This window comes from Tauraco erythrolophus, chromosome 14 (assembly GCF_009769465.1).
Source record: "Tauraco erythrolophus isolate bTauEry1 chromosome 14, bTauEry1.pri, whole genome shotgun sequence".
NCBI classification, from domain to species: Eukaryota; Metazoa; Chordata; class Aves; order Musophagiformes; family Musophagidae; genus Tauraco; species Tauraco erythrolophus.
This window is the reverse complement of record NC_141478.1, coordinates 1,853,174-1,879,210: the sequence shown is the minus strand read 5'-3', so window position 1 is coordinate 1,879,210 and position 26,037 is coordinate 1,853,174. Positions and strand designations below refer to the sequence as shown.

At 42.4% G+C, this 26,037-nt stretch overlaps 1 protein-coding gene across 2 annotated transcripts in view; it reads left to right on the top strand.

Annotated features, from left to right (window-relative positions):
• Window positions 1-26,037, top strand: part of MAP2K5 (mitogen-activated protein kinase kinase 5) — a 140,328-nt gene that overhangs the window by 94,211 nt on the left and 20,080 nt on the right. For both annotated transcript variants that reach the window (XM_086620497.1, XM_086620496.1), the window contains 4 exons: window positions 5,040-5,066; window positions 5,382-5,414; window positions 19,061-19,122; window positions 21,446-21,491. In XM_086620497.1, coding sequence (XP_086476623.1) covers window positions 5,040-5,066; window positions 5,382-5,414; window positions 19,061-19,122; window positions 21,446-21,491 — 168 coding nt within the window. The remainder of the gene's footprint in view (window positions 1-5,039; window positions 5,067-5,381; window positions 5,415-19,060; window positions 19,123-21,445; window positions 21,492-26,037) is intronic.

Here is a 26,037-nt window from a genome sequence, read left to right as displayed (position 1 = left end):
GATTAGGTTGCTCCCGTTCATTACATGAACATGGAGAAGAGATGCAGGAACATTGGTGGTTATGTCATCCTTGCTCTGTTTTTAGTCTAAAGACCCCAGTTCTTTCAGTCTCTCCTTTCTAGATTTCTGACTGTTCTTGTGGTTTTACTTGGAACTTGTTCCAGTTGGCCGACAGCTCTCTGGGGGTGCACAGGCTTAAACACAGCACTCTGGTGCTGCACGGTGTGTCTTCAGACTCTACTCCTTCCTGGACATCCCACTATGGTGTTTGTCCTTTTGGGTTTGGGTTTGGTTTTTTTTTTGATAGCATCATGACATTATTCCTGCTCAGTCGTGATCAGTTTTGCTCTTCCATAGTGGCCTCTAGGTTCTTCTGGTGTTCCTCTCTATTACCATGGTGGTCATTTCTCTAAACTTGCTAAATATGGGTGACATTAAGCAAGAACTAGTTAGAACTAAACCCCGTTGCTTTGTTTGGTTTCTGGCTGACCACCCTTTGTTCTACTTATTGCACTTTTTGTGATGGTTGAAACAAGGTCTTAGACAGCGGTTGCTAAATTTACTGTCTATCATAAGCCTTGCTTGTCCCACGTTCCTGCTGACTGAGGAGTGGGTTACCATTAGCATCCCAGTTCCACTCCAGTGTAGTAGTACTTGTTGGCTTCTTATGCTCCCTCCGTAATTTCAACAGTGTGTGGTTTTTCATACCCACTTTGTTGAATTGTGTTACTAAACTCTGGTAAACAGATTTCTGTGAGAAGTGGCTGCAGTTCACTGGTGGATGAAATAATCTCTTTATATAAATTTCTTTGTGGACCTCTGGGAAAACCAGCGTAATATAATTGTAAGAATATATTTAATATTAAGGTTGTTGTGAATTGTCTTCTTTTTTTTTTTATTTTGAAATTATTATCATCCTCCTTTTTTTTTTTTTTTGGTCTTCTGCTTTGTGACAGTGATTGAAGTTTACCATTTGCAAAATCCACAGATTGGGATGGGGAGGGTGTTCAGAATATCAGGAACAAATTAAAGGGGTCAGTATTACTGGCTGTGGTGCTTTGACTTCTTTCAGAAGTATAACCGATTTCAATTTTGCAAGAATTTGTAAAATATGTCTGAAGATCATGCTTTCATTCCAGAGGAATAGAAAAAAAAACAAAATGTAGTGGTGAGGACCACATGGAGACGCAATACACTTACGTATTCCTTTTCCATTTATATCAGGGCAGAGACAAAGCAAGTGTGCGTTGGTCATTTGTCAATAGGAGACAACGTTTGTAGTTTCTGCTGTTCAATAAAACTTAAACTTCATTTGTAAAGATTAAAAATAAGCTACATGTCCTTTTAAAATCCACAGTTTCCTGAATTAGGAAAATAAATGTCCTACTGCGAAGCCTCCCTTAAAAATCCCAACTGTATGATTTGTTGGTATCTGTATTTTTCTATTCAAAAAAAAAAAATCACCAGCCTGAAAAGCAGTATATATGTAAAGAGAAAATTTGTTAACTGATATGGGAAGATCTAACCCTGGGTCACCTGCAAATCTCTCAAACAAGAGCTCCAGGGCAAGTCCTAATTCCAGAGAGTAAAAGCGAAAATTAAAGCTATAGCTAGTGACTCCTCCAAGTTACCCGGGGTGGATTCATTTGAGTTCCGTTGATTGTGCTTGCGAATATAATGGGAAAGGGATGGTAGAGGTCTTCTCAGCCACCTCCCGTCCAAAGTATCTCCATGGAGACAGAAATGTAACCTGATGGTCTGTCAAAAGTTGCTTTTCATGACCAGAGGCACTCATTAAATAGTAGATGAAGCAGGAGGCAAACTTTTGCATTTTTAACCAACCTAAAAAAAAAAAAATGCCGTTTGGAGAATGTGCTTTACGGGGTAGTTTACCCAGATACCGCTGATATTTCGTGACCTGAGAAACAGACTGTTGATGTGATAAATTTATCATTTTCCTTGCTTCTTCAAATTATGAACGGTCGCCTGCAGTAAGTTAAAACACAGCAGATCCAACCCAGATCCAACAAAATACAACAAAAATACAACAAAAATATCAACTAGCTGACCTAATTCTGCAAATTCACACCGTTTCGGCGTGAGAAGCTTACAGAACCTTCCGAGCACCGGGGTTTTCCAGCGGTGAGCAGGTCGGGGGCTGCCGGGAGCGTGTGGGTGCTCGTTTCCAAGACGAGAACGACGTTCCAACGAGCGCATCACAGCGATCCTCAGTACTCGTAAAACACACGCTGCGCCTTTTTTTTTTTGGTCTTCCTTACAAGCAGTTGTGTCTCTGCCACCGTTTCGCCGTTGGAAATTCTTCATGGAAAGTACAAAACCAGGACGGTGAGAATCTCCTGCTGGATCCCCGAGTTTTCCGAGCATCGTACGGGGGATGCCACGTGCCACGTGCTCCAGCTTTTGAGCGAGGATCCCTCGAGATGAACCTGCCTCCTCGACTTCTTATCTCCCAGTACCACATGAAAACCACACGGTTAAGGGACGGGGAAGAAAAAAACAAAAAAAGGCACGTGGGTGAACAGGAAGATAAAACATTTTCCGTTGAGTACTTTTAAAACTGTTCTTAATGTGCTATAAAAGTGGATGCTTCACTTTTTCATGAACTGTGTGCAAAAGGAGAAGCCCCGACTGTAAAGTTGTCGCCGGTTGGGTTTGGTTTATAGTTGCAGAGACTGCCCAATAATGTGATCTCGGGAAAGGTAAACACCATAGTTTGAACAGTGAAAAATATGCCTAATATAAATACAGCGGAGTTGGTGGCTGCTCAGAACTTGAAAAATACGGCTGTAACGTTGCATTTTCTAGTGGCGTTAGCAGAGGAGCACGGTGCAGCCTCACGAGCAATATATCTGAGCCAGAGCAAATAGGTGATACATCTAACTGGGGAGTCTCCGTGGCATTCGCATAGAGGAAAGCACAGGAGCTTTATTTAATTGAGAAAATGAATCAATTACAATGATGTTGCATCATCAAACGCAGGGGAAGTAGCAGATAGGTCATTACGTCGGGTAACGGCGTTAAAAAGTAATTGAGTGTCTTAAGCGTTTTGAATCAATTCCAGGTACTGGCACGGCTACCTTAATGCAAAATTTATGAAGATGATCTCAAAATAATATGTCGCCATCAAAATTGTGTAATAAAAGCCGGTAACGATGCGCGTGCGAGCGAGCACGCGGCTCTCCCTCTCGCAGAAGCTGGGCCCGCCGCTCCGGCGGAGAGTGGCAATGTCACGGGAAGAATCCTGTAATACTTTGATTTGCGTTGCTTTATTTTTTCATTAGAGTGCTTTTATTAGAAGTAATATTTTAAATCTGTTTCTGGAATTGGATGTAATCGTTATCTGTGTTGAGGCTACTCTGTATGATCCCACCTCTATTCCTTTTTCGTGACAAGACCTGTTTTCCCGGTAAGGAAATGTGACTGATGCTCTGTTTGGGTGAAAAACTGAATCGCCTGTTCATGTGCACGAATCTCAAGGATGCTCCGGATCATCCCTGTCGAATAAGCTGGGTCTGTTTTGTCATTTAGCATCTGGAAGTGAAGTAGGAAAAATAGGCTTTTTATCTCCACGGAATATTTTGCTTATTAGCAATAACGCAAACCAGCAAATTTATTCTGTTGGATTGTAATGGATTGACATTGACCATTACAAAATATAATGGGCTACTTCTGTTTATTGGTTTATTTTCTTCCTTGGGAAAAAACAGAATCGTACACAAAAACTTTATGTGTGTATTTGTGCACTACTAGTACAATAATGAAAGCCACGTGCATAATACCAGCTATTTTCTTGCTGCTAGTTTGCAACCTATATTACATTTTACTACCTGTAAAGTATGAGTAGAGGCTCCTGCCTCTGGCTGGGTACTGGGGGCGAGCGCTTCCAAAGGATGGCAGCCCTACAACATTCATCATCATGGCACTATACAACAGAGAGTATTAAATGTAAGGGGCGAGCCAAAAAAACTGTGTTAGAACAGAAGACAAACCTTTTCACTAAGGACTGCATTCTGTTTGCATCGTGGTGGCGTTGGGCTGCAAGCAACTTCGTGTCTGTTTAGGAAAAATACGTCGTTAATTATCCACACCCATTAGAAAGGGTAGGCATATGCAAATTATCAGAATAGCAGCATCCTTAAATCCGGTCAGATGTTTTTGCATTAAGTACCTGCTCTGTGGTTTGTATTTAATTGTTTGTATTGTAATTCTGCCTTTGTTTCTTTTTGGAACCGAAAGGTGCTTGGCCAATATGGGCCAGAATATTTTGTAGCTCTCTGTAGTTTGCTACTACAAACTATTAATGAATTTCCCGGCCAAACTGATGTTAAGAAATTTAAGCAAGGCTCAGAGACAACTGGTAAAAAGTCTTTCCTTTGCCAATTAAAACGATACAAAGTTCATCAAACTTTCCAGCCTCACAGATGGCAATGCTCTACTTAGAGTCAAAGTAGAACTGGGTTGGAATATGTAAGAAACTTGGGTAAAAGTAGAGTATTAAAGGCTTTCCTGAGCGGCGGCAGATACTTCAACCACATAATTAAAGTTTTCTTCACAAAAAAAGGGATTGTGAGCAGAGTCTGGCAGTATTCCAAAATTCTAATTTCTGACTATGATTTAATTTCAATTTTAAATAAATCGGTTTTTAATTTAAAAAGAGTGAGCTTCATAACATTAGCAATGATTGCAACATTAAGCCCAGTGTTCACAATCTAGCAATATAAAACATTATTTATATCTGAATCGTAAACAGCCTTTTGAAATGGATTATGGTTTTTCTTCCTATTCTAATACAACCTGGAGGGTACTAAAAAGTGTTGTGTGAAATTAACATTCTGCTGACTTTCGCCTATAAATGAGAAGCGAGCTATTAACATTTGTGTATTTTCATTATGTAAATTGTGTTAACACATGCCCACAAATTGCCACCAGCGATGCAATAATTTTCTCTCAGTGATCATAATGTGTCCAAGTGAGTCATTTTGATTATGACATGCTAATTACATATTGCCTTTTTTCAGATTCAGAAAAACCAGGGATCTTTAATGGTAAGCTTTATGAGTTCAGAAAAAAATTCACTTTTCTTTTTCCTGATGGCTGCTTCCTCTGCATGCTTGAATGCCTTGTTTTAAACTTAGCAAATTGCATTTTGAAGAAAATGCAAACCTTTAACTGCCTGTATTAGATTAGGTACCATTAGAAATAATAGAACATCCTGAGCATCAATGTTTTTATAAGAGTTTGCTGCTGTTGATTAATCTTGCTATATTTTATTGCATTAATGATTTTTTCTTTCCACTCCACTGTAAAGATATTGCATATAGGCTAATACTTTTTTTCCCCCTCTCTTCTTTCCATTGCAGCCTCTCCAGTTATTGCAGTGCATTGTTGATGAGGTGAGTCGTCGTCTTATGTGCTTTCACTCCTAAAGTCATTCCTAATGGAGTGGAAAGCTTATATTTTGTTTCCTAATGAAGCACAATGCCCAACATCCTCAGAGCTCAAGTTGCCTTCTGCAGCTCGGAGCTGTCGAACATGAACTGGCCTTGTCCCACTTTATGCTGTTTTTCTACTCTTAGTATTGAGTCTTCGGAAGACTCGGTCGTCTCCAAGGCTGGTCCTTTTAGCTCTTGAGGCCCTAAAGCCTCAACCTCGTCGTGTGAGTTGGTCCTGTGCCAGATGAGTTGGAACAGAGATGGTCAAGCGGCAGCGTGCTTTTTGGTGGGCGTGTTTAATGCGGTTAAGAGAGGCAAAAGGGAGTTTTGGCAAGGAGAGGAAAACAAGGTGTAAGCAGGAAAGCATCTGAATGTCGTCTAGTCGTTTTTATTTAAAGAAGGGCAAAACAAAAAACTGAGAAGTGGGAGATGCGGGTGTGAACAGCAGGGTGAATTTCAGTGGCTAACGTCACGTTTCTTCACGGAAACGTTTCTTTGCAGCTCCCGTCTCCCTTCCCAAACTGAGATGTAAGCAGAGGTTCCAACTCTTGACAGTAAGGCAATAGTCGAGGGCAGACTGCTGTCAGTTTTGGTTTGGTTTTGATGTTTAATAAGACGATGATGATAGTTAGGAAGTTTGAATGAGAAAAAAAAAAACACAAAAACATGTTAAAGACTGTGTCAGCCTCTAGTAGAACATCGTTGCTGACTCTTCAGGTTTGAGCCTCTGGGTGTCGATGGGTCTGTCTAGACCATTCAGCTACTTCCAGCCTGTCCCCTGTAACGTGTTTGTTTAGCTTGATATAAACCCACAGCCAGCGTGATGCCCAAGTACTCTGTCTTGGTTGTATCTCCATCTGTATCTGCCACACGTACGAACTGCCAAACCCGCTGCTCTTACCTGCGGTGAACACTTTTGTCCTTTTATTAGAGAATGACTTAGTGGCTTAGCTGAATTTCTTTTGAAAAGCGACTTTTGGGCCTTGAGGGATGCAGTGAAGTTAAAATGAGCAAGTGTCCCTTGTGTAAAGGAAGGGAGTTCTCCCAGTCCTCCAGCAGTGCTAGCTCTTTTACCTGGCTCTTTATGGTGGGCTGGTTCTTTGGGAGGTTTTTCAGGCAATTCTGTTCCTTTCATCTTTTCCATCCGTTGTTGTTCCTGTTACGTACACCTTTGGTTGAGGAATGGAAATTCCAAAGCACCTGTGCTGTGTATACCAGAAGCAAAAGGCCATCCCTGTCCTAAAGAAGGTCAGGTAAAGATGCTTGGATTTTTAGCTGTGTTTTCCTACCACGAGACAAAGTGGTGGTAGGAAATGGGCTGGTGCTAGTGCCTAAATCTAAGCTTACTATTCTAAAACACTGCCCTGAAGAGCTGCATGTTATGGTAGACGTTCTCAGGGCTTTCACATAGAATCATAGAATGGTTCGGGTTGGAAGGGACCTTAAAGATCATCTAGTTCCAACCCCCCTGCCATGGGCAGGGACACCCTCCACTACACCAGGTTGCCCAAAGCCTCATCCAACCTGGCCTTGAACACTTCCAGGGATGGGGCAGCCACAACTTCTCTGGGCAACCTGTTCCAGTGCCTCACCACCCTCACAGTGAAAAATTTCTTTCTTATATTTAACCTAAATCTCCCCTCTTTCAGTTTAAATCCATTGCCCCTTGTCCTGTCACTACACACCCTTGTAAAAAGTCCCTCTCCAGCTTTCCTGTTGGCCCCCTTTAGGTACTGGAAGGCTGCTATAAGATCACCCTGGAGCCTTCTCTTCTCCAGGCTGAAGAGCCCCAACTCTTTCAGCCTGTCTTCATAGCAGAGGTGCTCCAGCCCTCTGATCATCTTCGTGGCCTCCTCTGAACTCGTTCCAGTAGCTCCATGTCCTTCTTGTGTTGGGGACTCCAGAGCTGAACACAGTATTCCAGGTGGGGTCTCACAAGAGTTGAGTAGAGGGGCAGAACCACCTCCCTCGACCTGCTGCCCACGCTCCTTTTGATACAGCCCAGGATACGGTTGGCTTTTCCTCAAGACCAGAATTCCTCCAGTCTTCTCACAAAAACTTTAACCAACGAACGTTGCGCAGTCCGTAAACATCTGAGTGCCGAGCTAGCCGTAACGTTAGCGGTTTGGTACTTCCTTGTTTTAACTCATTTTATGTTCCGCAGCGTGCCACGGAACCATCACTCTCCAGAGGTGGTGATTCAGAGTGCACTGTGCTCGTGGGCACGTTAAGGCTCCACGTTGCAGAGCGTAGCTCAGCTGGAAGTTCTTTAAGTGCGACGGGCTTTGTCTTGCAGCACACTCCATGTCTAAATGGAAGTTGCGTGCCATAACGTCTCGAGCCCGGGGGGAAGAGGAGAATGGATTGGCTCTGTAGTGTTATTTGCTCGGTACATGTGTGTTGTTAGGGGGTCATTTCATAAGATATATAGCGTTTATAGATAGTGGCTGCCACACCTGGAAGTGCGAATTCTTGGCATGACGGTGTCTTGGAGGACGTTTATGTTAAGGGTTATTCTGTTCTAGCTGATGGGGAGCGTTGACTTGAACAGATCCTCCTGCCACCCCCAGCCCTGTCCTGTGTGCAGAGACCTCAGGGTTTAACTTGTGGCTATTTTTTTTTGTTTGTTTGTTTTCCTCCTCACTTTGTCTTCCGTAAGATGTGCTTCCTGGGGGATGACAGAGGGACCTGCTTTTTTTGGCTAATACTCACTCTTCCTTCTACGTAAGGACCTTTTAAGAGGGAAAGTCTCTTTGCTATCTGGTACTGTACAGCTGTTGTTGCTACCATGAGTATTAAAGATTAGAAATGCTTAGTGTTGTAAGACTGATTATTTTGGGTCAAATTTTCCCCTTGGCTGTAAGGAGGTCCTAAAACTCACAGGAGGTGGGAGCAGAGCCCCTCTCCTGCAGCTGCGCCGTGCAGCCCTTCCCCGTAGGAACCCCCAGATGCTGATGCAGAATTCCCCACCTACCCTAATGACCATCAGAACAGCCTCTTCCTCCCAACAGATAGGGCACAGCGGTGCTCCCGTGACGGCACAGCTTCTGGATGAGCCATAGTGTCAGAGGGTATGGGTCTGCAAGGGTGGGACTGAGCTGCCTCAAGGATCTTCAGTCCCCAAGTGGCTTCATGCCGTAGTAATAATTTGCTGAAGTTGTGGTTGAAAACTCTGAGTCTTTTTTTCTCAAGTCCTTTAATATGTCTCTTTGTGCGACAGAAAATATTTTGGACTTTTGACACCTAAAATTGTGATTAAATGGCTCTGTGGAGGAGAGCGGTTCTTGCAGTCGGGTCTTTGCCAGCAGCATGCCTACCCCAGTCTTTACCCCTGGAGCCAGCTAAAAACTCCAGAGCTTGACACGAGGAGAACCTAAAAGTTTTTAATAATGAGGGAACCGAAGTAATGTGAAGACCTTGATTCTTTATAACAATCTCTTATTATATTGGTAGTCATGAGGTTTTGTAGAACTGTTCCACAATTCCATCAAAAGACAGGAGGAATCCCAAAGTTAATGTTCTCTTCATTCATAATCATCTTTAATTCATAGGATTTATTGACAACTGAACTAGTTAAGAGGTTGCTTCTGTATTACCTAGGTAGGTATCCTGGATTTTGCTCGACCTCTGTATGGTGGCACACTATGGAATAAAAGCTGTCCATGGGAGTTCTCTGATGTTCTGCAGTAGGGAGATTTTTGGAGCTGTTTTTAAACTCTTAGTGAAATATATGAGACATAGCAGGTCACTTTGGCGGTTTAAACAGTCTGTTTGTTGATTTTCTGGGACTTAAACTGACTCGCAGAAATTCTGCAGAACGAATAAATGATTTGAGAAGCAGGATGATTTAACAAAAAAAAGTTGGGCACGGTTCTTCTCAAATCACAGTAAACTATGCCTGATTTTTTTTTTTTTTTTTTCCAAATTATATTATTGGGCTTTTAATGGCATTGGTTCTGGGATTATTTTTTTAATGGCAAAATTAGCGAGGAGCATTGTGTGAATAGGATACATGCCTGCCAGGACCTTTATCTTTTAACATGTGGTAACTTATAGTGAAATCTGATCCAGCTACAAATAAGACACGCTCATTTAAGCAACAGTCCTAATCGTAGCAGCGTCTCCCACCATGATAAGACTCCAGCTTCTGGTCCAAAGATGAGGATAGACTCGTCGTTAGTGTAGTTCATCCTGCAACGCAGCCAGCAATAAAGGCAGTCTGCTGTTATTTGAGAGCTGAGAGTAATTTAATATTCTAGCACTCAACTTAGTTTGTCTCCAACTCACCGAAAATGTTGTATGGAAAGCACTGAGCAGTGCAGATGAATCCCTGTTGGGAAGGACATGCATCGCTTGCTGTGCATGCACTCTTTCCAGAAACGCTCCAACATGAAGGAGAATAGAGTCCTGCTGGAAGCAGGAGCCATGGGTTGGCTTGGAAGGTGTCCTAGATGTAACCCTATGTTTCATGATCATGCAGCCAAAGAATTTGCACTGCAGTCTACTCAGCAACAGGATTATGCTTCCAAAGCGCTAGGTCCGTTTTCTAAAAAAAATAAATAAATAGTGTTTTTGTCATCGGGATCTGTTCCAGATGATAATTTAGAAATACAAACAACAGAGCCCCAGAATAATACGGTTAATGTTGCAGACCCCAGAAATGATGCATTGGAGAAATGCAGGCCACCCAATTTCTCTTTCAAGCTTTCACAGGTTGACTCTGAAACCTGAAGATGGCAAGTAAAATCACCAAATCACTGTGCTTTTTGACCTTTCTTGCTGCTCACAGTCTCAGAATGCCTCCTATGATTTTTTTTTTTGGTAGCTGATAAAGTTATGTTAACTGTTCCCTGCTCAGCCTCCAAATCTCCAGCAACCTCCCAGACAACCTACATGGTCCAGTTAAGAGTTCTCTTTGCTGATGTCTGCAAGAGTCCCTCAAATCAAATTCCCCTTCCAAGCAGAGATGATGAGAACCATATCTTTGGTTATAGTTATGCATTTTCCTTTTAATGCATTAGAAAATTCTCCTTTTCAAAGGTAAAAGAGGGTGCTCTACATTTTCTGTTTGGTGAGCAGTGGATTACTGGGCTCTGCAACTCCTCAGCAAAACGTGAGGTTGGGTTTTTAGGAAAATCAGAGCTCTGATGATATTTTTGCGTTCCTTGCAGTCAGTTGAGAAGTGGCATTGTTTCCAAGATTCTTCCAGCCTGTAACTGCTTATTTCCCTGTTATCTTGATGTCAAAATGTATTATGTGGGAAATTACCGTTTAGTTACTTCCTCAGCTGTATTCCAGATGCCATATTTCTAAAACGATCTAAAAACGTCCTTTTTCCTGATTGCTAGTCAGATCAGCATTTAGTAAAACACCAAGGTGATTGCAGCTTGTAGATGAAGATCCCAAAAGGCCAAACCCAACAGCTCTCAGTTTTTCCGCACGTCGCCTTCCCATCCTTTCCATCCCGTGGTTTTCGCCGTTAGAGGTGTCTGCTTTACATCTGGAGAAGGTTGGGTAGACAACACTGGCAGTGTGGAATGCATCCAGTAGGCAGTCCTCCTGACTTTAGCGACTCCTTTAAATTTTCCTTAAGCTCTCCAGGGCTGTTTTGTTTGACCTTTATTTAGTTAGAGTATCCCTTCTAGGAAAGCAATTATTGCCAGCCCCTTGGGTGGTTGCTGTAAACCAGGTTTTGCTGTACTGGAGCAGTTGTGGTCACAAGCTCGGTAGTTAAGCATCAGCTCTGGTTTCTAACCCTTTCTTCTTCATAACCTGAAATAAATTAATTTTGGGTTTCAAAGTTTCCATAGCTTGTCTGAGTGTAGTAGTGACTTAGGTGTTGAGTTTGGCTTATTTTCATTTATTTTTTTTTACAACTGTATTGAATTAGGGTGGAAAAGAACTCAATTTTTGTCCATCGGTTTTTAGTTAAATTATTGTATTATTCCAATTACATCAGAAGCTTGAGGAGTGAAGACTTCCAAGAGCAAATCCTATTCTTATAAATAGGAGGCAGCCTTGAAAAACCTGCCTATTTTGATGAGTCGGGCAGAAATTTAAAAGAAAAATTAATTAGTTGTACTCGTGAATCCTTACCCTGATAGCTTCATGAGTAAGTAGTGAGAAGCTTTCCATGAGTTTCTTGAGCATTTCTGTTAAGTGCCCCCACAGAGATACTCGGTCTCACAAGACTGCAGTTTAATCTAGCTCAAGGACTTTACAAACTCCACAAATCAAAGACCTCTTTTTTTTTTTTTTTTTTCTTTTTAAATTTGTACTCTTAGAAACGTTAAGCAGCATCGGTTAACGCTAGTGTTGTGTTAATGCTGAGCTGTGAAACGTTTCAGTGTCAATAAATTTTCAGTTTTTCCCATGGAAAAAATAACTTGCACTTAATACGTGTATCCTATGTAGTTGTTTGTTTCCTTGTTTTTTTCACCTGGTTAAATATATCCCTCTATTTATTGCTGCAGTAAACCCTTAAAAATTCTCAGGGTGTTCAGCTTGATCAGGTCACCCAGGGAAGACCATTGCCTGTCGAGTGCTGAATTTCTTAACCTTGAGCATCAGCGCTACGTTTTGCTATTTCTGTAAGTAAGGTAGGAAGCTCCGAAGGCTCCGAATGAAACAAGACTTTATTTTCTCTTTGGGAATTTTACTTTAGATTCTCAGCTGTTGCTTTAAATGTATGAGCAGCTGTATTCAACTCTGAAAATTGCCAGAGTTTTGAAGATTTCCATGCCAGAAAAGCTGGTGTTAGGATACAGACACGCGTGTGCGCACGTGTACGCAAACCCACCACAGTTTGTCCTGTGGATAAGTTGGTTTTGGGTATGCTTTTATTGAGACAGAAACTGTGACCTTACTAGTGTATGAGATTCAGAGACTTATATAGGAACAAGGTAAAACCACAGGTAGGAATTGCTGAATAATTACCTTTAGACCAACCTGAGCAAGAACCTTCCCAAGAGGGCAAGCTCATTTAATGGTTCCTAAAACTCAATCTTGTGGATGTCAATGGTCATGCTTGATTATTTGCAGCAGTGTTTTATGAAAAAGCAATAAAAATGCATCGGGAGCGTACAGAGGAAAAAGGGAACAATAAATGGGTTTAGTTTTTCAATTGAGTCCCTTTGGTGGGAGCAGGTAGAGGCTGCGTTTCATGCTGCCGTGCCTCAGCTATTTGCAATGTGCGTGTGTATCTCCCCAAAACGCTGCCGTGCTCTGCTGGCTTATGATCGACAAGAGACCAGCGATGGGAGGAAAAAAATTCTTGTGTTTGTTTTGGAGAGAAAGCAATTACAGTTACGGTTAAAGGATTAACCTGTTTTTTCCAGCTACCTGTACTGGTAGCAAGGCCCTTCGGAGAGCGGCACTAACAAGTGCAAAGCTTGGCGAGAGGTAGAAAAATGTTACGTCGTACACTTTAGATTATTCCTGGTGTTAATTACACTCTTCTGCTTCTTTCCATCCCCCTTCTGGGCTGTGCAAATTTATCCTGCAGTAACAAAAGTGCTGCAAAAGCAACAACCAAGCAGCCCCAAGTATCTGTTGGCTTATTTAACCAGAGGCGTCTGCGCGCGCTCGGTGCGGGTGTGGGTTACACGCACGTGGGATTTTCAAGAACTTGGGGAGCAGGTAGCACTGCTGAGAGAATAGCTGGTTCTCACGTGGTTTGAGGTGTTAAAGGTGGCCTGAGTGTTCTGGTGGATAAAACACTGGCCTTCTGACCTTGGTTCCCGTCCAGCTAGGGATCTGGAAATAAATGAGTTTACTGCTGACACTCCAATCCCAGCGGACAAAACTTCACACCAAAATGCCCCCACGTATAATTTGTCACATTTGGCATCTGCTACTGAGAAAAGAGCACGAAGCGACCTGGCGCAGAGACGTGATCATCTTTCACCTTCCTGCTGGGGGTGGGAGTGTAACGGGGACAATCCAGAAACGCTTTCAAGTCTGGCCCTCCGAGCCACCTCTAGACATTCCTGTCTTCTGCAAACGTGTTACTTGGAGGAAATCACCTGCCATTAGGCTTGTGCGAGGCTTTTGAAGTAGATTGGCTAGAAAGTCAGAAATGGATTTTTATTTTTTTATTCTTTTTTCGGTGGGAACGATGTGAAAGTAAGTAAATCTGAACGTGTACAATATTGTAATTTGCTGGTTGAAGCAGCCTGGGAACTGCACTGCATTTATTATGTGTAATTGCATCTGGCAGCTTTTCTGGTGCATCTAAAACTTAAGTTTGTCTAAAAAAAAAAAAAGAAAAAAGAAAAAATTTGGCCCAAAAGTATAAAAATAGGTGTATTCCTTGAGAGCGTTAGTAAAAGAGAAGCTGGAGTGCATAAAAGTTCTTTAATCCTAAAGATTTTGGGGGCTGAAGCGATAAGGCAGAAATGCTTTGTGAAGCACACACGTTAGTTATCAAATGCTGCCATTTCAGCACCAATGGGCCAGTTGCAGACTGGGAGTATCGGCCCAGAGGAGATGGCAATTTCAGACGGGGTGTGCTGGGGAAGCCCAGAGGAGAGAGGAGCCCAAGTTTGGTTTGCTGGGTTCTGCTAACTTCCCTCTTGTGGCCATAGAGCCATAGGACCATGGCATTTCCTTCTGCACAAGCTTTCCAGCTGAGGAGAGAGTATTGCAAAATAGGAGTAGCTGTGGGGAACAGGAAAATTTAACCCTTCATGGAGAGGGAGTTAGCAGATGAGAAGAGGGGAGTAAAATCTATTTGCACCGAGCATGGAGATCGCTGGGAATGTCAGCCTCTGTTGTCCATGAAGTGCAGCTGAGCTCATCTTTGATGATGAGCACACTGTGCAGCCTGGCTTTCTTCTGGGGACGTGTTGATGACAGGCTGCCATCGTTCTGCACCGCGGCCGGCCGTCGGGCTGGCCCCCGAAGGAGGAGGTGGGAGGAACGCAGGTTCGATCTTAACACATAGCTGGGGGCTTTGCCATCGCCCTCGTCAAGGTTTTCCTTCTTCAGAAAGGTTGTGATAAATCTCTGGCTTTCAGTTGCTTTGAGAAAATATTTCACTCTCAAGATATTGTCTGTTGGGGCAAGACCTCTGAAGGTGTGTAAAGCTTTTGGTGTATATGGCCAGTGAAGAACTGCTCCTAAATTCCGTTGACATGAGTGTTTCCAAAGAAAATAAGCAACTTGGAGCTGTTATCTGTTCAATTTGCTTCTTGAGTTTGTCCAGGTAAACCTCCAAGCTAGACAGGAAAGAGAGGAAAAGTGCCTTATCTGTATTTATTTGTGGGTTTGCTGGGCATTATTTATTTCCTGAGCCACAGTAGCATCTCTGCTACTGCTCTGCTTAGTGAGAGCAAACAGATCAGGAGACATTGTAAATAAAAGGTTTGAGAAGTAGGTGAGGATAATGGTTGGACCTGTAATTCAGGCTCCTATTGCATAGGTTGCAAAAGATTGGTTGACTTTTAGACACACTATTAGATGGTTCACTCTTCCTTTGTTGAGATCTGTGGGGGGAAAAAAAAAAAAAAAAGAAGATGCAGAGAGTAATGTTATCACTCCCTTCAGAAGGGAATGCTTTTGGAGGAATTGCCTCAGTATTCTCATTCTCAGGTCTTTATTTAGATAATATGACTTCCCCTAACTCCATGGAAGTCAATAAGGTTTATGCCAGAGCCTTCGCACTCTATAAATTAAATATTAGGAGCAGTGTTTGAAGTTTAAAGCCTGCCCTGCTCCTGCTAGCTGAGATTTTCTGCTGCTGTGCTTTTTTCTTTATGCCTGAGCACCTTCCTGACAAGTGCTAATAACAAAATGCCAAGAGAGGGTCCAGTCGGAGTTACCACACATTAAACATTCTGAACTTGTCCTTTTGCTCATAGATTGTGCATAATTAATAATTAAACGGTTTCAGTTGTAATGGGTTGACCTTCTTGAACTGTTCATTATTCACAAGGCAAAGGCATCACTCAAACTTTTTTTCCTATTGCCCTTCCCCATTCTCGCTGTGTGTGCACAGTTCGGCTGGTTTCGAGACATCAGAGGCTGATCTTGTCTTCTCCTGCAGCAGATCCCAGGTATGGGAAAGAGCCAGTCTTGGGAATAAGCTGCCTGGGGATGTAAGAGACCAATGTTACGTTGACTCTTACAACCATTTGTGTCTTTACTACCATTTTAGCAGCATCCCAGATACATAGGTCTTCCTGATACTGGTTAAAAGACACAGTATTTAACGAAAATGAAAGAACCGTTTCCCAGTTTGAAGTGAGTACACCTATTCCTCAGTCCTTTAAATTCTTGGGTTTCTGCTTTTTTTGCCTCTATAGTATGATTTCATTGTGCAGGTGAGTAGAATAAGGCAGGCCATGGGAGTGCAGCTGGACCGTTCCCTATGTGACTGTATTGCATCACGCAGACGGCGTAGACTCGGTAGAGACGTGCGTAGTTCTGGTTTATTTCCTCGTATTCCCATCTCTTTGAGTGTCAGCCAAAGTCCAGGGAACTTCAGGGTACGATACAGAATGTATTTACTTTGTGCAGTTTGGGAAATTTTTGCTTTATACCTGATGCAACAACCTTGTGATTGCTCAAGTTACGGAGGCAGCGATACCAACGCTTTCTCTCATTAGAAGTCGCTCTATCTACAAAATGCTCTCAGCTTTCTGCTCCTCAGATGGTCTTACATAGAACAGTGTCAGAAATGGCATTATTTCAGTCATTGGTTTCCCTGGGCGGATGCTGAATGGATGTTTTCTCTTTCTGACTAAGGTAAAATGCAGAATTTAAGGCAGCTTTTCAGTGTTCACCTTTGGAAGCAGATCAGGGTCCTGGTTCAGCTAAAACCAGAACCTGCCTCCTTCTCCTCTCTTACCTATGCTGTAAAGTAACAGTCGGCTCATGTACAGGAGTGAGAGTAAGGTTTTTATCTGCACTGATCTTTTTGCCCTAAAACACGCTTGCCAGCAAGTATTTCCTTGAGACTGATGCACTATCCCAAAAGGCTTCCAATTTGTCAGGCAAACAGCCAATAAATTTGTGGGTGCCCAGTCTACAATCCTTGGGAAGGCTGCATTAAAGCATCTGGTTTCATATTGAGATCCAGTTGGTGTTCATCTCCACCCACCCCCATGCACACAATCTCTTCCTGAGCTCCTGAGAGCGAGCCAACCAAGGCATGGCCATGACCGACAGGTCTACGGTGGAAGAGAACAGGCCTGGATGGGGTTGAACTACCTGTGCTGTACAGAAAGGTGTGCCAAAAAAAAAGTATTTTACATTTACTTTCATCCAGGTGAAATTTTCTTGCGTTCTTACGCAGGAGCACCTTGCCTTCTGGCTGTGTTGTAGCACAGGAGCTGCGTGGTCAAGGCGTTGGTACTGATGGAGCAACTTTTTCCCTTGCCTGCCTGAGCCCTGATGCCAGCCTAGCTTGGCATAGCCAAAGTGAACCGCTGGTGGCTTCGGAGCAGTTCGTCAGCTTCTCCTGCCCTCTCATAATGAAGTTTCGCTCTATGATGGGTCCGTCATCTCGTTGTGATTGCAGAAATTATCACCTGCCAGATGAGTGCGAAGTGCCGTATGCCCGTCCTGTTGCCTGGCACGGACTGACATACCAGGGATGCTGGGGGGATGTTTGTAGAAGCTCCTCACTTGTATTTTGCTTAAGCAGCCGGGGTAGATTGCTGGGCAGAGCCGCTTCCCCAGGAAATGGGCTCCGATGGCTTCGTCCTGCAATTTTCAAAATAATCTTCGAGTCGGTCCCACTGGGAAAGCGGCGTTTGCCACTTCAGGTGGAAGCCCAGGAAGGCTCTGCTTGGGCAGCAGAAAATGAGAGGGAGAGGCAAAACCTGGGCTCCACGCCGGGTGAGCGAGCCTGACACTCTGCTCTGCGTTTTCTCTATTAACATGAATAATTTTCAGGCGCAGTTCTTTGAAGTGGAGGAAGTTTAATTGCACTGCTTATTTCCTTGTGTTCCATCCACTCTCCAGTGGCAACCTTCCTATATTGATGTCATTTATAAGTTTAGAAACAATAACCTCTCCCTCACCCAGTCTAAGTTCAAAGAGAATTTGGGCATGTTCTATCAAACGCTCCTTGTATTTAATAGAGGTCTTTGAAAATTGTAAAGCAATTTTGGCTTCTCCTTTTACTCTCCAGTTACTTTCGATTTAATTGTATTTTCCAGCAGTTTCCAATTGTTTGAATTGGAAACAAAGCCTTAATAAGAGTTCTAGTTAATTTTCTGTCTTGTAATTACCGATCTCATTTTTCTGATAATTGGCCACAGCAATTATATGTATATTTACTAATCACATAGGAGCCTCTGCGGTTGTGTCTATCTGCCACCATTGATAATGGCACACACATTGCAGAGGTGCTTTTATCATCTTCTTTTTTCCACTACATCAAAGCTATTTCCTCACATTCTCAATAATGAATACATGCATGCATTTGACACAGTTGTGTGCTAGAGAAATTGTTTGGCTCCCACCAAATGCTGCACGCTCCGAGTTTCTTGCCTGCAGCGCTGGAAGGTTGTATGTAATGATATATTGCTCATCCAAATGGCCAAAGCACTCCAAAGCACAGTGAGATTAAAATAAGTCATTCCTTTGTTAATTTAAATAGGTGCATGTATCATACTTTGCAGGGTACTTTGTGGAGGGATGTCAGGGAGGAAAAAAGCCGCCGAAAGGTATTTTTAATAGCAAATGAGAATAGATGAGAATGGAGTCATTTGCAGCTGCCTGTTTTATGTGGCTCTCTTGTTCCAACTGTAGGTCTAATGAGATGACACTGTTAAAGTACTCTGCAGTGTAATTTCATTACATCCTGAGCTGTTACACTATAAACACAGTGGAGCTCTCTGTCATTCTTGGAAAAACTCCTAAATTCGTAAAAGCCCTTCTTTGCAAATGGTGATGTTGTTTGTTCCCTGGTTGTGGTTTGGTTTTTTTTTTTTTTTTCCATGTGCTCTTAATTTTTTATTTTATTTTTTCTTTCTTTCGTAAATACTAGGTGGTTATTTTCTGCCCCTAGACTGGTAAATCCTCCATTTTTTCCTCTTAAATATTCTTTCGCCTTTTAAATCTAGAACAGGCAGCATATGAGGACAGCCTCGAAAATGAATAAGTGTAAATAAACATGAGTGTAAATAAATAGCAAATGCAGTGAAAGAAACAAAGGTCAACACAAGAATAATTTCACAGCTCTTTGTTAATTACAAGACCATTTGTGTGTTACTTAAATAATCATTAATTTCTCATTTACACTTTCCCTACCTTCCTTTTTACCCTGTGGCTATCATTGTCCTTTTTTCACCTCCCCTCAGTGTCTTTCCACATGTTTTTACCCATTGTGTAATACTCATTAGTTGAAATTCAGTGTTTTATAACACATTCTCAGAAGAATTTGTACCTTTCTGCCTCACGTTCTCTGTGTGAAAAGGGGGCTTTGTCGCTTCTTTTTTTTTTTTTTTTTCCTTTTTTGTGTTTTTTTTTTTTTTTTTGGTTGGTTTGGTTTTGTTGTCGCTGTTCTATTGCTCTCAATTTTTTTTATTTTTTTTTTTTTTAAAAAAAAAAGATCTTCTCTCCCTCTGACTCTGCTTCTTGTTTCAATCCAATCCCAGGAATCGCCCGTCCTTCCAGCCGGGGAGTTCTCTGAGCCATTTGTACACTTCATCACTCAATGGTAAGCTCGGTTTGCAAACATGCCATGCCCTCGATGTAAATGATACATGCCATTAACTCTGCAGCTCTGCGAGACCTTATGGCTTTCCTTGCATCCTTTCGGAAAGAAGAGGGACTTGGGGGCCTTGGGCAGATGGGGCAGCAAAGCTAAGCAAACTGTTTAAATTATGTAAACGTTATTTACACAAAGGGTCGTAAAAGTACTTAGAGGAGGGTTTTTCCTGCTTTAATCAACCTGCCCGGAATGTGGGTGCAGCCTCGTGCACTGAGACTCCTCAGAATTCAGCTGGGGGGGAAGGAGGCCACAAAGGCTCACGTGGATAATATCATTATTCCAGGCTTTTTAAAAGATAACTTAGAAAATTGCCTCCACGTTTAGGAAGGCAAGCAGCCTTGATTAATTCACTGGCTTTTCAGTAAGTAATTTTTACTGAGAGTCGTAGTTTGAAACACACCGCTGGGTATATTTTCTTTCCTTAAAACTGGATAGTTCATCGAAAACCTTTTAAATTAAAAGAGAACTGGGGAGAGGAGGAATTTGTAGAATAAGGAATATGGTTCTTGAGTGACTAGAGAATAAAAATCTTGAGGGTAAGCTAACGTAAAGGAACAAAGTAAAGGGAAGATTTATTTTTTTTAACTGTCACAATCCTCCCCCCCCCAAAAAAAAGGAGGGAGGGGGATGCCATTTATGTATGGCATAAGAAAGAAGCTTGAATTCTGTAAAAATACGATGTGTTGGATGGAGAAGCATCCCTTTAGCCAGCAGGGCTGGATGCTCAGCCGCGCGGAATCGGACGGAGCCGTGTCGGCGTGTGCCCCTGCGAGCGGCAGCCGCGTGGCCGAGAGGGCGCCCGGCTTCAGCACCGCATCCTCCCCGATGCCCTCGGCCCCGTGCAGGGGGCTGTGGGGGCTCCCTGTGCCCCCCGTGCGGTGCCAGGGCCGCCGCAGCAGGAGGCATCTAAATAAAACCAAATTTCGAATACGCGACGTAGGAGAAAGCACCTCTCGGGGCTGCCGTGGTACGTAACAAATAACCCGGACGCAAAAAGCAGTCTGATTATGGGTTAATTAGAGTAACTAAATAATTAAAGTCCGTGTAACGCAGGCCTCTGCTTTCAATAGTTTCAGTTTACAGAGCAGAGCTGCTCGGAGGGCTCTGCGGCACGACGTGCCCGCGCTGGGGGCTTGTGCTTTTTTGCCCCGCGAAAAATTGACGGCAGACCGTTCTAAAAAAAAAAAAAAAAAAAAATTCTCATTGAGGCGGAGGGAGGGATAACCCGTGTTCAAATTTCCACAGATGTCAAATTGAAGCATAACTGATGGTGGCTAATAGCCTTGTTTTCCCTGGGGACGCAGCTACTTTGGACTGTCAGATTAGAACTGCTGCCGACCCGCTCGTCGGACGGCTTGCGTTACTGGTTATTCGAGGTGCTCGTAGTTACTTGTAGGGAAGGTAAATGGTATCATTAATACCTCCCCTTTGCAGCACAGATCACCTGGTGTTTCAGATACAGTGTTATATTGGCTGTCCCTTTAGTGGGAGGCATTACTGTGAAAAAAAAAAAAGCAAATAAGAAGCAACTATCCACCGTTTAAGCAATCAGTTCCCAATAAGTGTTGGAGATGTCAAGTGAACGGCGTGTCAGACTTGATGACTTTATGCCAGTGACGCCATAAACACTGGCTGTTTGGCTGGAATCCAGTTAGTCAGTAGGCAGCTCCTGATGGTCACCACGTCATTGCCTTCCTTCATGCAGCTCAGCACAGCCTCCAGTAGCTAATTGCACCTGTTGCACGGAAAACTAGGACTGGTTGGATGAGGAACATGATCTTATGGACAGATTGACGCTGTGTAATGAACTGTCGCCCTGCAGTGCACTGGAAATAAATGTGGAAAAATTAAGGGAGGAAACCCCAGGGTATCGCGCGTTCTCCTGAAGCTGTTTGGTGTTGGAGTTGGATTTCTCACCTGTTTGCATAATACTTTGTGTCGTGCTATGGAATAATCCTTAGCAAAATGAGGATCAACTTACTGTGCCCTCTGAGCTGACTGGTTTCCAGTGATCTCTGTATTTACACATTTTCATGGTTACGAACAGTAGAGACCACTACATCCCATAAGGGAGGGATGGGAGGGAAGGAAGAAACTCATTAACATTTTGGCCACTGTCAGGAGCCCTGTCTGCCGTTGGTACGTAATAAAGTTAAGAAATACGTTAAAATTCTTCACTCTGTGCTAAAAAAGGATGTCTTCAATATTTAAGCAAGTGGAATGAATGAGCAGTTGTTTACCTCTGAACATTTTGTTTTGTGACACGTAGCATGAAAAAGCAACCAAAGGAAAGGCCAGCGCCTGAAGATTTAATGGTAAGTGAAAGTTCAGAGCCCCTCAGTATGTATTTGTCTTTTAATACTTTCTATTCATGTATGTAGAGGTGTATCCTTTTTTTTCTGCATTTTTCAGTATGTGCAAATTCAAAACTAAAATCTTTCTGGCTCGTGCAAGCACACAAACCAAAGCTGGAGTTATGATTCCGCTGAAGTTAATGGGTATTTTGCTGTTATCTTCATTGTGGCCAAAGCTTCACGTGAGATTTGGGGAGTTAATACTGAACTTTCACAGCTAGTATCAGGTTTCAATCAAAACCATTTTGATGCTTAATACGCTTTTTTTTTTTCCAGTTTGTATGTCCAGGGATTCCAGCTTAATGTAGGTCACTCTCTGTCGGCGTTTGCCCGTCTTAACCTTTCAAAATCTGAAGATTGAAAACAGAGGATGTGGTCAAAATGGTGTATTTTTAATGAAATGGAGAAGCTCCTGTTTTCACTTATATTCATGTAAAATGAAATTAGGTTGGCTGCAGAGGATTGGGGTAATATGTAGCTTTGGTTTGTCCGTAGAAGGGCTCCCAGTGTCGGAATCTGAGCTGGGAAACCACTTCTTGTGCTTGGAATTGTCATTTTTTCAGTAAGGCGATAATAGGGTACCTGCTCTCAAGCTGGTCCCTCGTGGCTGTGCGTTTAGTGCAGAGTGCTGTTTGCAGTGGTTTTAGGCAGCTAGAAAAATACTATATCAAACAATTATTAACAAATATTTACAGTAACTTTTATTGCAGGTAAGAGTTGTAGTCCCCTCTGACTCACATCAAGTATCTTTGATTGCTAAATGTTTCATTACTTTTATTTATACGCTGCGTTTCCTGTAACTCAGAGGTTTATGTAAAATCATCATAATTTATTTTCTGTGTATTAAATATCCCGGAATAGTTTTAGCAGAGTTTAAACACGATAAGGACACGTTTGCCTCATTTAATTTCTTGCCTGCATGCTGCCAACTGCAAGTAGAATAAACAAGTGTTTCTATTGCAGCTATTCTCTAGTTAAAGGCTAATCCCTGCAGATGCCCTGGGGCAGGTATCTCACAATCCAGACTAGTCTCAATTTAGATCCTGGTTAGTAAAGTATTTAACTGTGAATCTAATTTTAAGGATATTAACTTCAATAGATCTACATTTGAAGTTAGGCACCTGCTTAAATACTTTGGTAGAACGAGGCCCTAAAGTTTATCAGAGCCCCTCCACTTTGCAGTGGTGTGTGTCTCGTATGGAAGGCTTACGCTGCCTTATTTTGTCTTTTTTATTAACTTTTGATGGTTGGAAAATTCTTGCAGTTAGTCACATCTGAGAAAACTTGGAACAGGTTCTAGAGATGTAGACACATTTACCTTGTGCACTATTATGCCATGGCTGGATAGCTCAGCTATTAAAACAACAGAATAGGGTTTCATAAAACCTATATCTGTTTGTAAATGCATGTTTCAGCGATGCAGCAGGCCTGCCACTTATAAATAAAACATCTGCAGATCGCACATACCCCATAAGTGTGTATGTATGTTTGTAAGCAATAACACCACTCCAGGGTGTAGAGTCATAAAAATGAGGCCAAAGGGTGAGTGCCTGCAGTACCAGGGAAGTGCACAGATTTATCTTTACAACTACGTGCCCTGGAGTGTGCTAGTCCTCTTCTAAGGAGGTATTTTGTAAAATAATTTTAAAATTATAGCGGCTCAGGACACTAAAAAAAAAAAAAAAAAAAAAAAGCCTTCCTACTTTTTAAACAAAATCTTTTTGTTTAATGCGTTTTCCCCCCTCATGCTACTTTCTATTCAATTATAAATGAACTTGCAACAACAAGTCCTAAAGCACGAGGGAGGCTGCTGCTGGAAGAAAGGAGTGACCCAGTCCTCGCCTGCGATGTGGCTGACCCTCAAACGCTGCCCTAAATTCCCTCCTCCCGCCCGCCGGGCTCCGAGCACCCGCCGCTTTTCCGGGACACGCTCCCCATTAGCTCGGCAGCTGCTCACCAGTCGAGTCCTTTACGTTCCTGCACTCAGCCAGTCTTGGCAAGGAGCACTTTATTGATAAAACTGGTGTGCATGTATGGGGCTGTGAGCACGCGGCGTATCGGTACGTACATATACGTGCGTGTATATAAATCCCTGTACTCTGTTGGAAAATGTGGCCAGATCAAAAGCTGTTAAATATCCTCCAAATGCTAGAATTGCTCCCCACAATATCCTCCTGATTCCACGTCATCTGTATCAATTCTGATGGATGTTCCCCTCTAACTATCCAGGTGGGCAGAGCAATGCAGATACTATCAGTGAAATCCTGGACTTGTCCGTTGGTTTAAATGAGAGCAGAATTTCACAGAATTCATTGGGTTTGGGTTTTTTTTTTTTATTTATTTAGAGGAAATAAACTAGCAAAGTAGATTAAAGGTGTAACACGTAATCATCGTTAGCTTCAGACTAAACAGGGGAGGGCAGGCTTTCTCCCCTATGGACATTAACTGAACTGGAAGTCACTATTTTGTAACCAATTTAGTATAATTAAAGACCGAAAGCAAAATGAAGGGAGCAGAACATCAATCTTTTTCTACTCTCCTGATAATGGGTGAATTGTTAAATGCATTTTAAGAGCTGGCTAACAATACCTGGAGCGCCAGATTGGCAACTCCGGTGAAGTCACGGGGTTACATCAGGGATGGATTTACCCTGTCAATCATGTTAGGAAACCCTTTTTTATAAAAGTCACTGTGCACATTTTGTCAGAAGGTAGGGCCAAAGCCAAGGCTGTGTGAAATTCCTGTATAAAGTCAGGCTTTCTAGTACCATAGATACTCTTACACAAGCGAACACCCAATTTCTGTAACAGCTGGCATAAATCAGGTTCTTGGATTTACACTCAGTCGTGACACTCCTTCCATATACTCGTCCACAAAACAAAATATAGCATCAGTTTCTCTGTGTCTACATAATCAATGATTTAATTGTTTCAAAGTATTTCAAATTCACAGATTTGTCCCACGGGAGTGAAAAACAAAAAAAAAAAAATTCACCAAGCAGTGAGAAAATTGTCCATCCAGGGAGAGGAATTATGTTTATACTTCACCGGTGGTTATTTTGAACCTCGTGCTTACAGTGGCTGCTCTTTTGTCTCCAGTTTGTTCCCTCTTAAGGAGAGAAAGACATACAGTGAATTAAATTGAACATCCTCCTGTTGCAGCACCAGGGAAGTCGGCACATCTTAGCGTATCCCTCTGTCTCTCTTCCCTCCCCTTCCAACAAGAAAAGGAAAATCTCAACGATTCTTCTGTATAAAGATAATTTATCTTTTTTTCCCCACGAAATTCCTGTTTCCCTCTAAAACATGGGTTTTTCTGGCATGGCAGGCCTGACTCCCAGGGAAACACAGACATGTGTTGAAGGGGTGTTACGTGGCAGTTAGTAGGGTTTGAACTCCTGCTCGTGGTAGGCATCCGCGGGCTGGTTTGGCTCGGGAAGCCGTAGATCTGACTGTATTTACGGTATTTTTCAGCAGCTTTCCATTCTAAGCTCTATTTAATGGAATCTATGCATAGTAAGTAATCAGGTCAGAGAGAAGCAGCATCCCCTGTTTGAGATCAATCGCTGGCTAATACTTTATCTAGGCCACTTTATTATCTCATGCTGATTCCATTCCCATTCTCCTCCTCCTTTGTAGCATGCTCTTCAGCTGTGGTAAAAGTACGTATCGCATACATATTAAAAACATATACCCATTCTATCTGTATGTAAATGTGTGAGACACAGCTGGATATTGCAGGAGTTTGATTTACTAATAGTTATTATCTGTTCTAGCTGTTCAGAGGCAAAGAGAGTTTCAGAAAACAAGCTAGCGCAGAAATTGCCTTTATGATATCACTATCCTGCTTTGGTAATTGTTTAAAATCTCTTCTTTAGCTGGAAGCTTGGCCTTTTATTTTGCAGATTGTATGTGCTTTTCAGAAAGCCGGCGGAATCGTTGAAGTCTCTTGTTGAGGTTCTTTTTTTCCTTGGTGGTACAGCATTGAACTCTACCGTGCTACTTACATATCTAAACGAAAGCGATTTACTTAAAGAAATGGTATTTGAAATACCAAAAGCCAAGCATGTAGCAGTTATTCCTTGATGCTTTCCCATGGATGCCTGGAAGTGCAGTCTTTAGGGTGCTGCTTGGATTCCTCAAGGAAAGTATTGGGCAGGGAAAGGCAATGCTTTTGGCCAAGGATGTAGTCGGCTTCTGCACTTGATTACTTTGGCACAAAACTGATTTTTGTTCAAGCCTCCAAATTTTAAACACAGGTTCTAGCTTTTCTCTTTTTTTAAAAAAAAATTTACTGATGTTTTTTTATGTTGGTGTTTTAGTAATTTAAAAGATTGTATGATAAATTTGACATAATCTGCGTCAAAACCACTGACCTGCTGAAAAACACCACCTTCTTCCTTTTTTTAATGTTAATGCCTAGTGCAATTTTGAAATATCCCCTTCCTATGCATTCAAGAATCCCTCTCTCCATTTCAGGAACGGCATTTAGACCAGGCACCCCGATT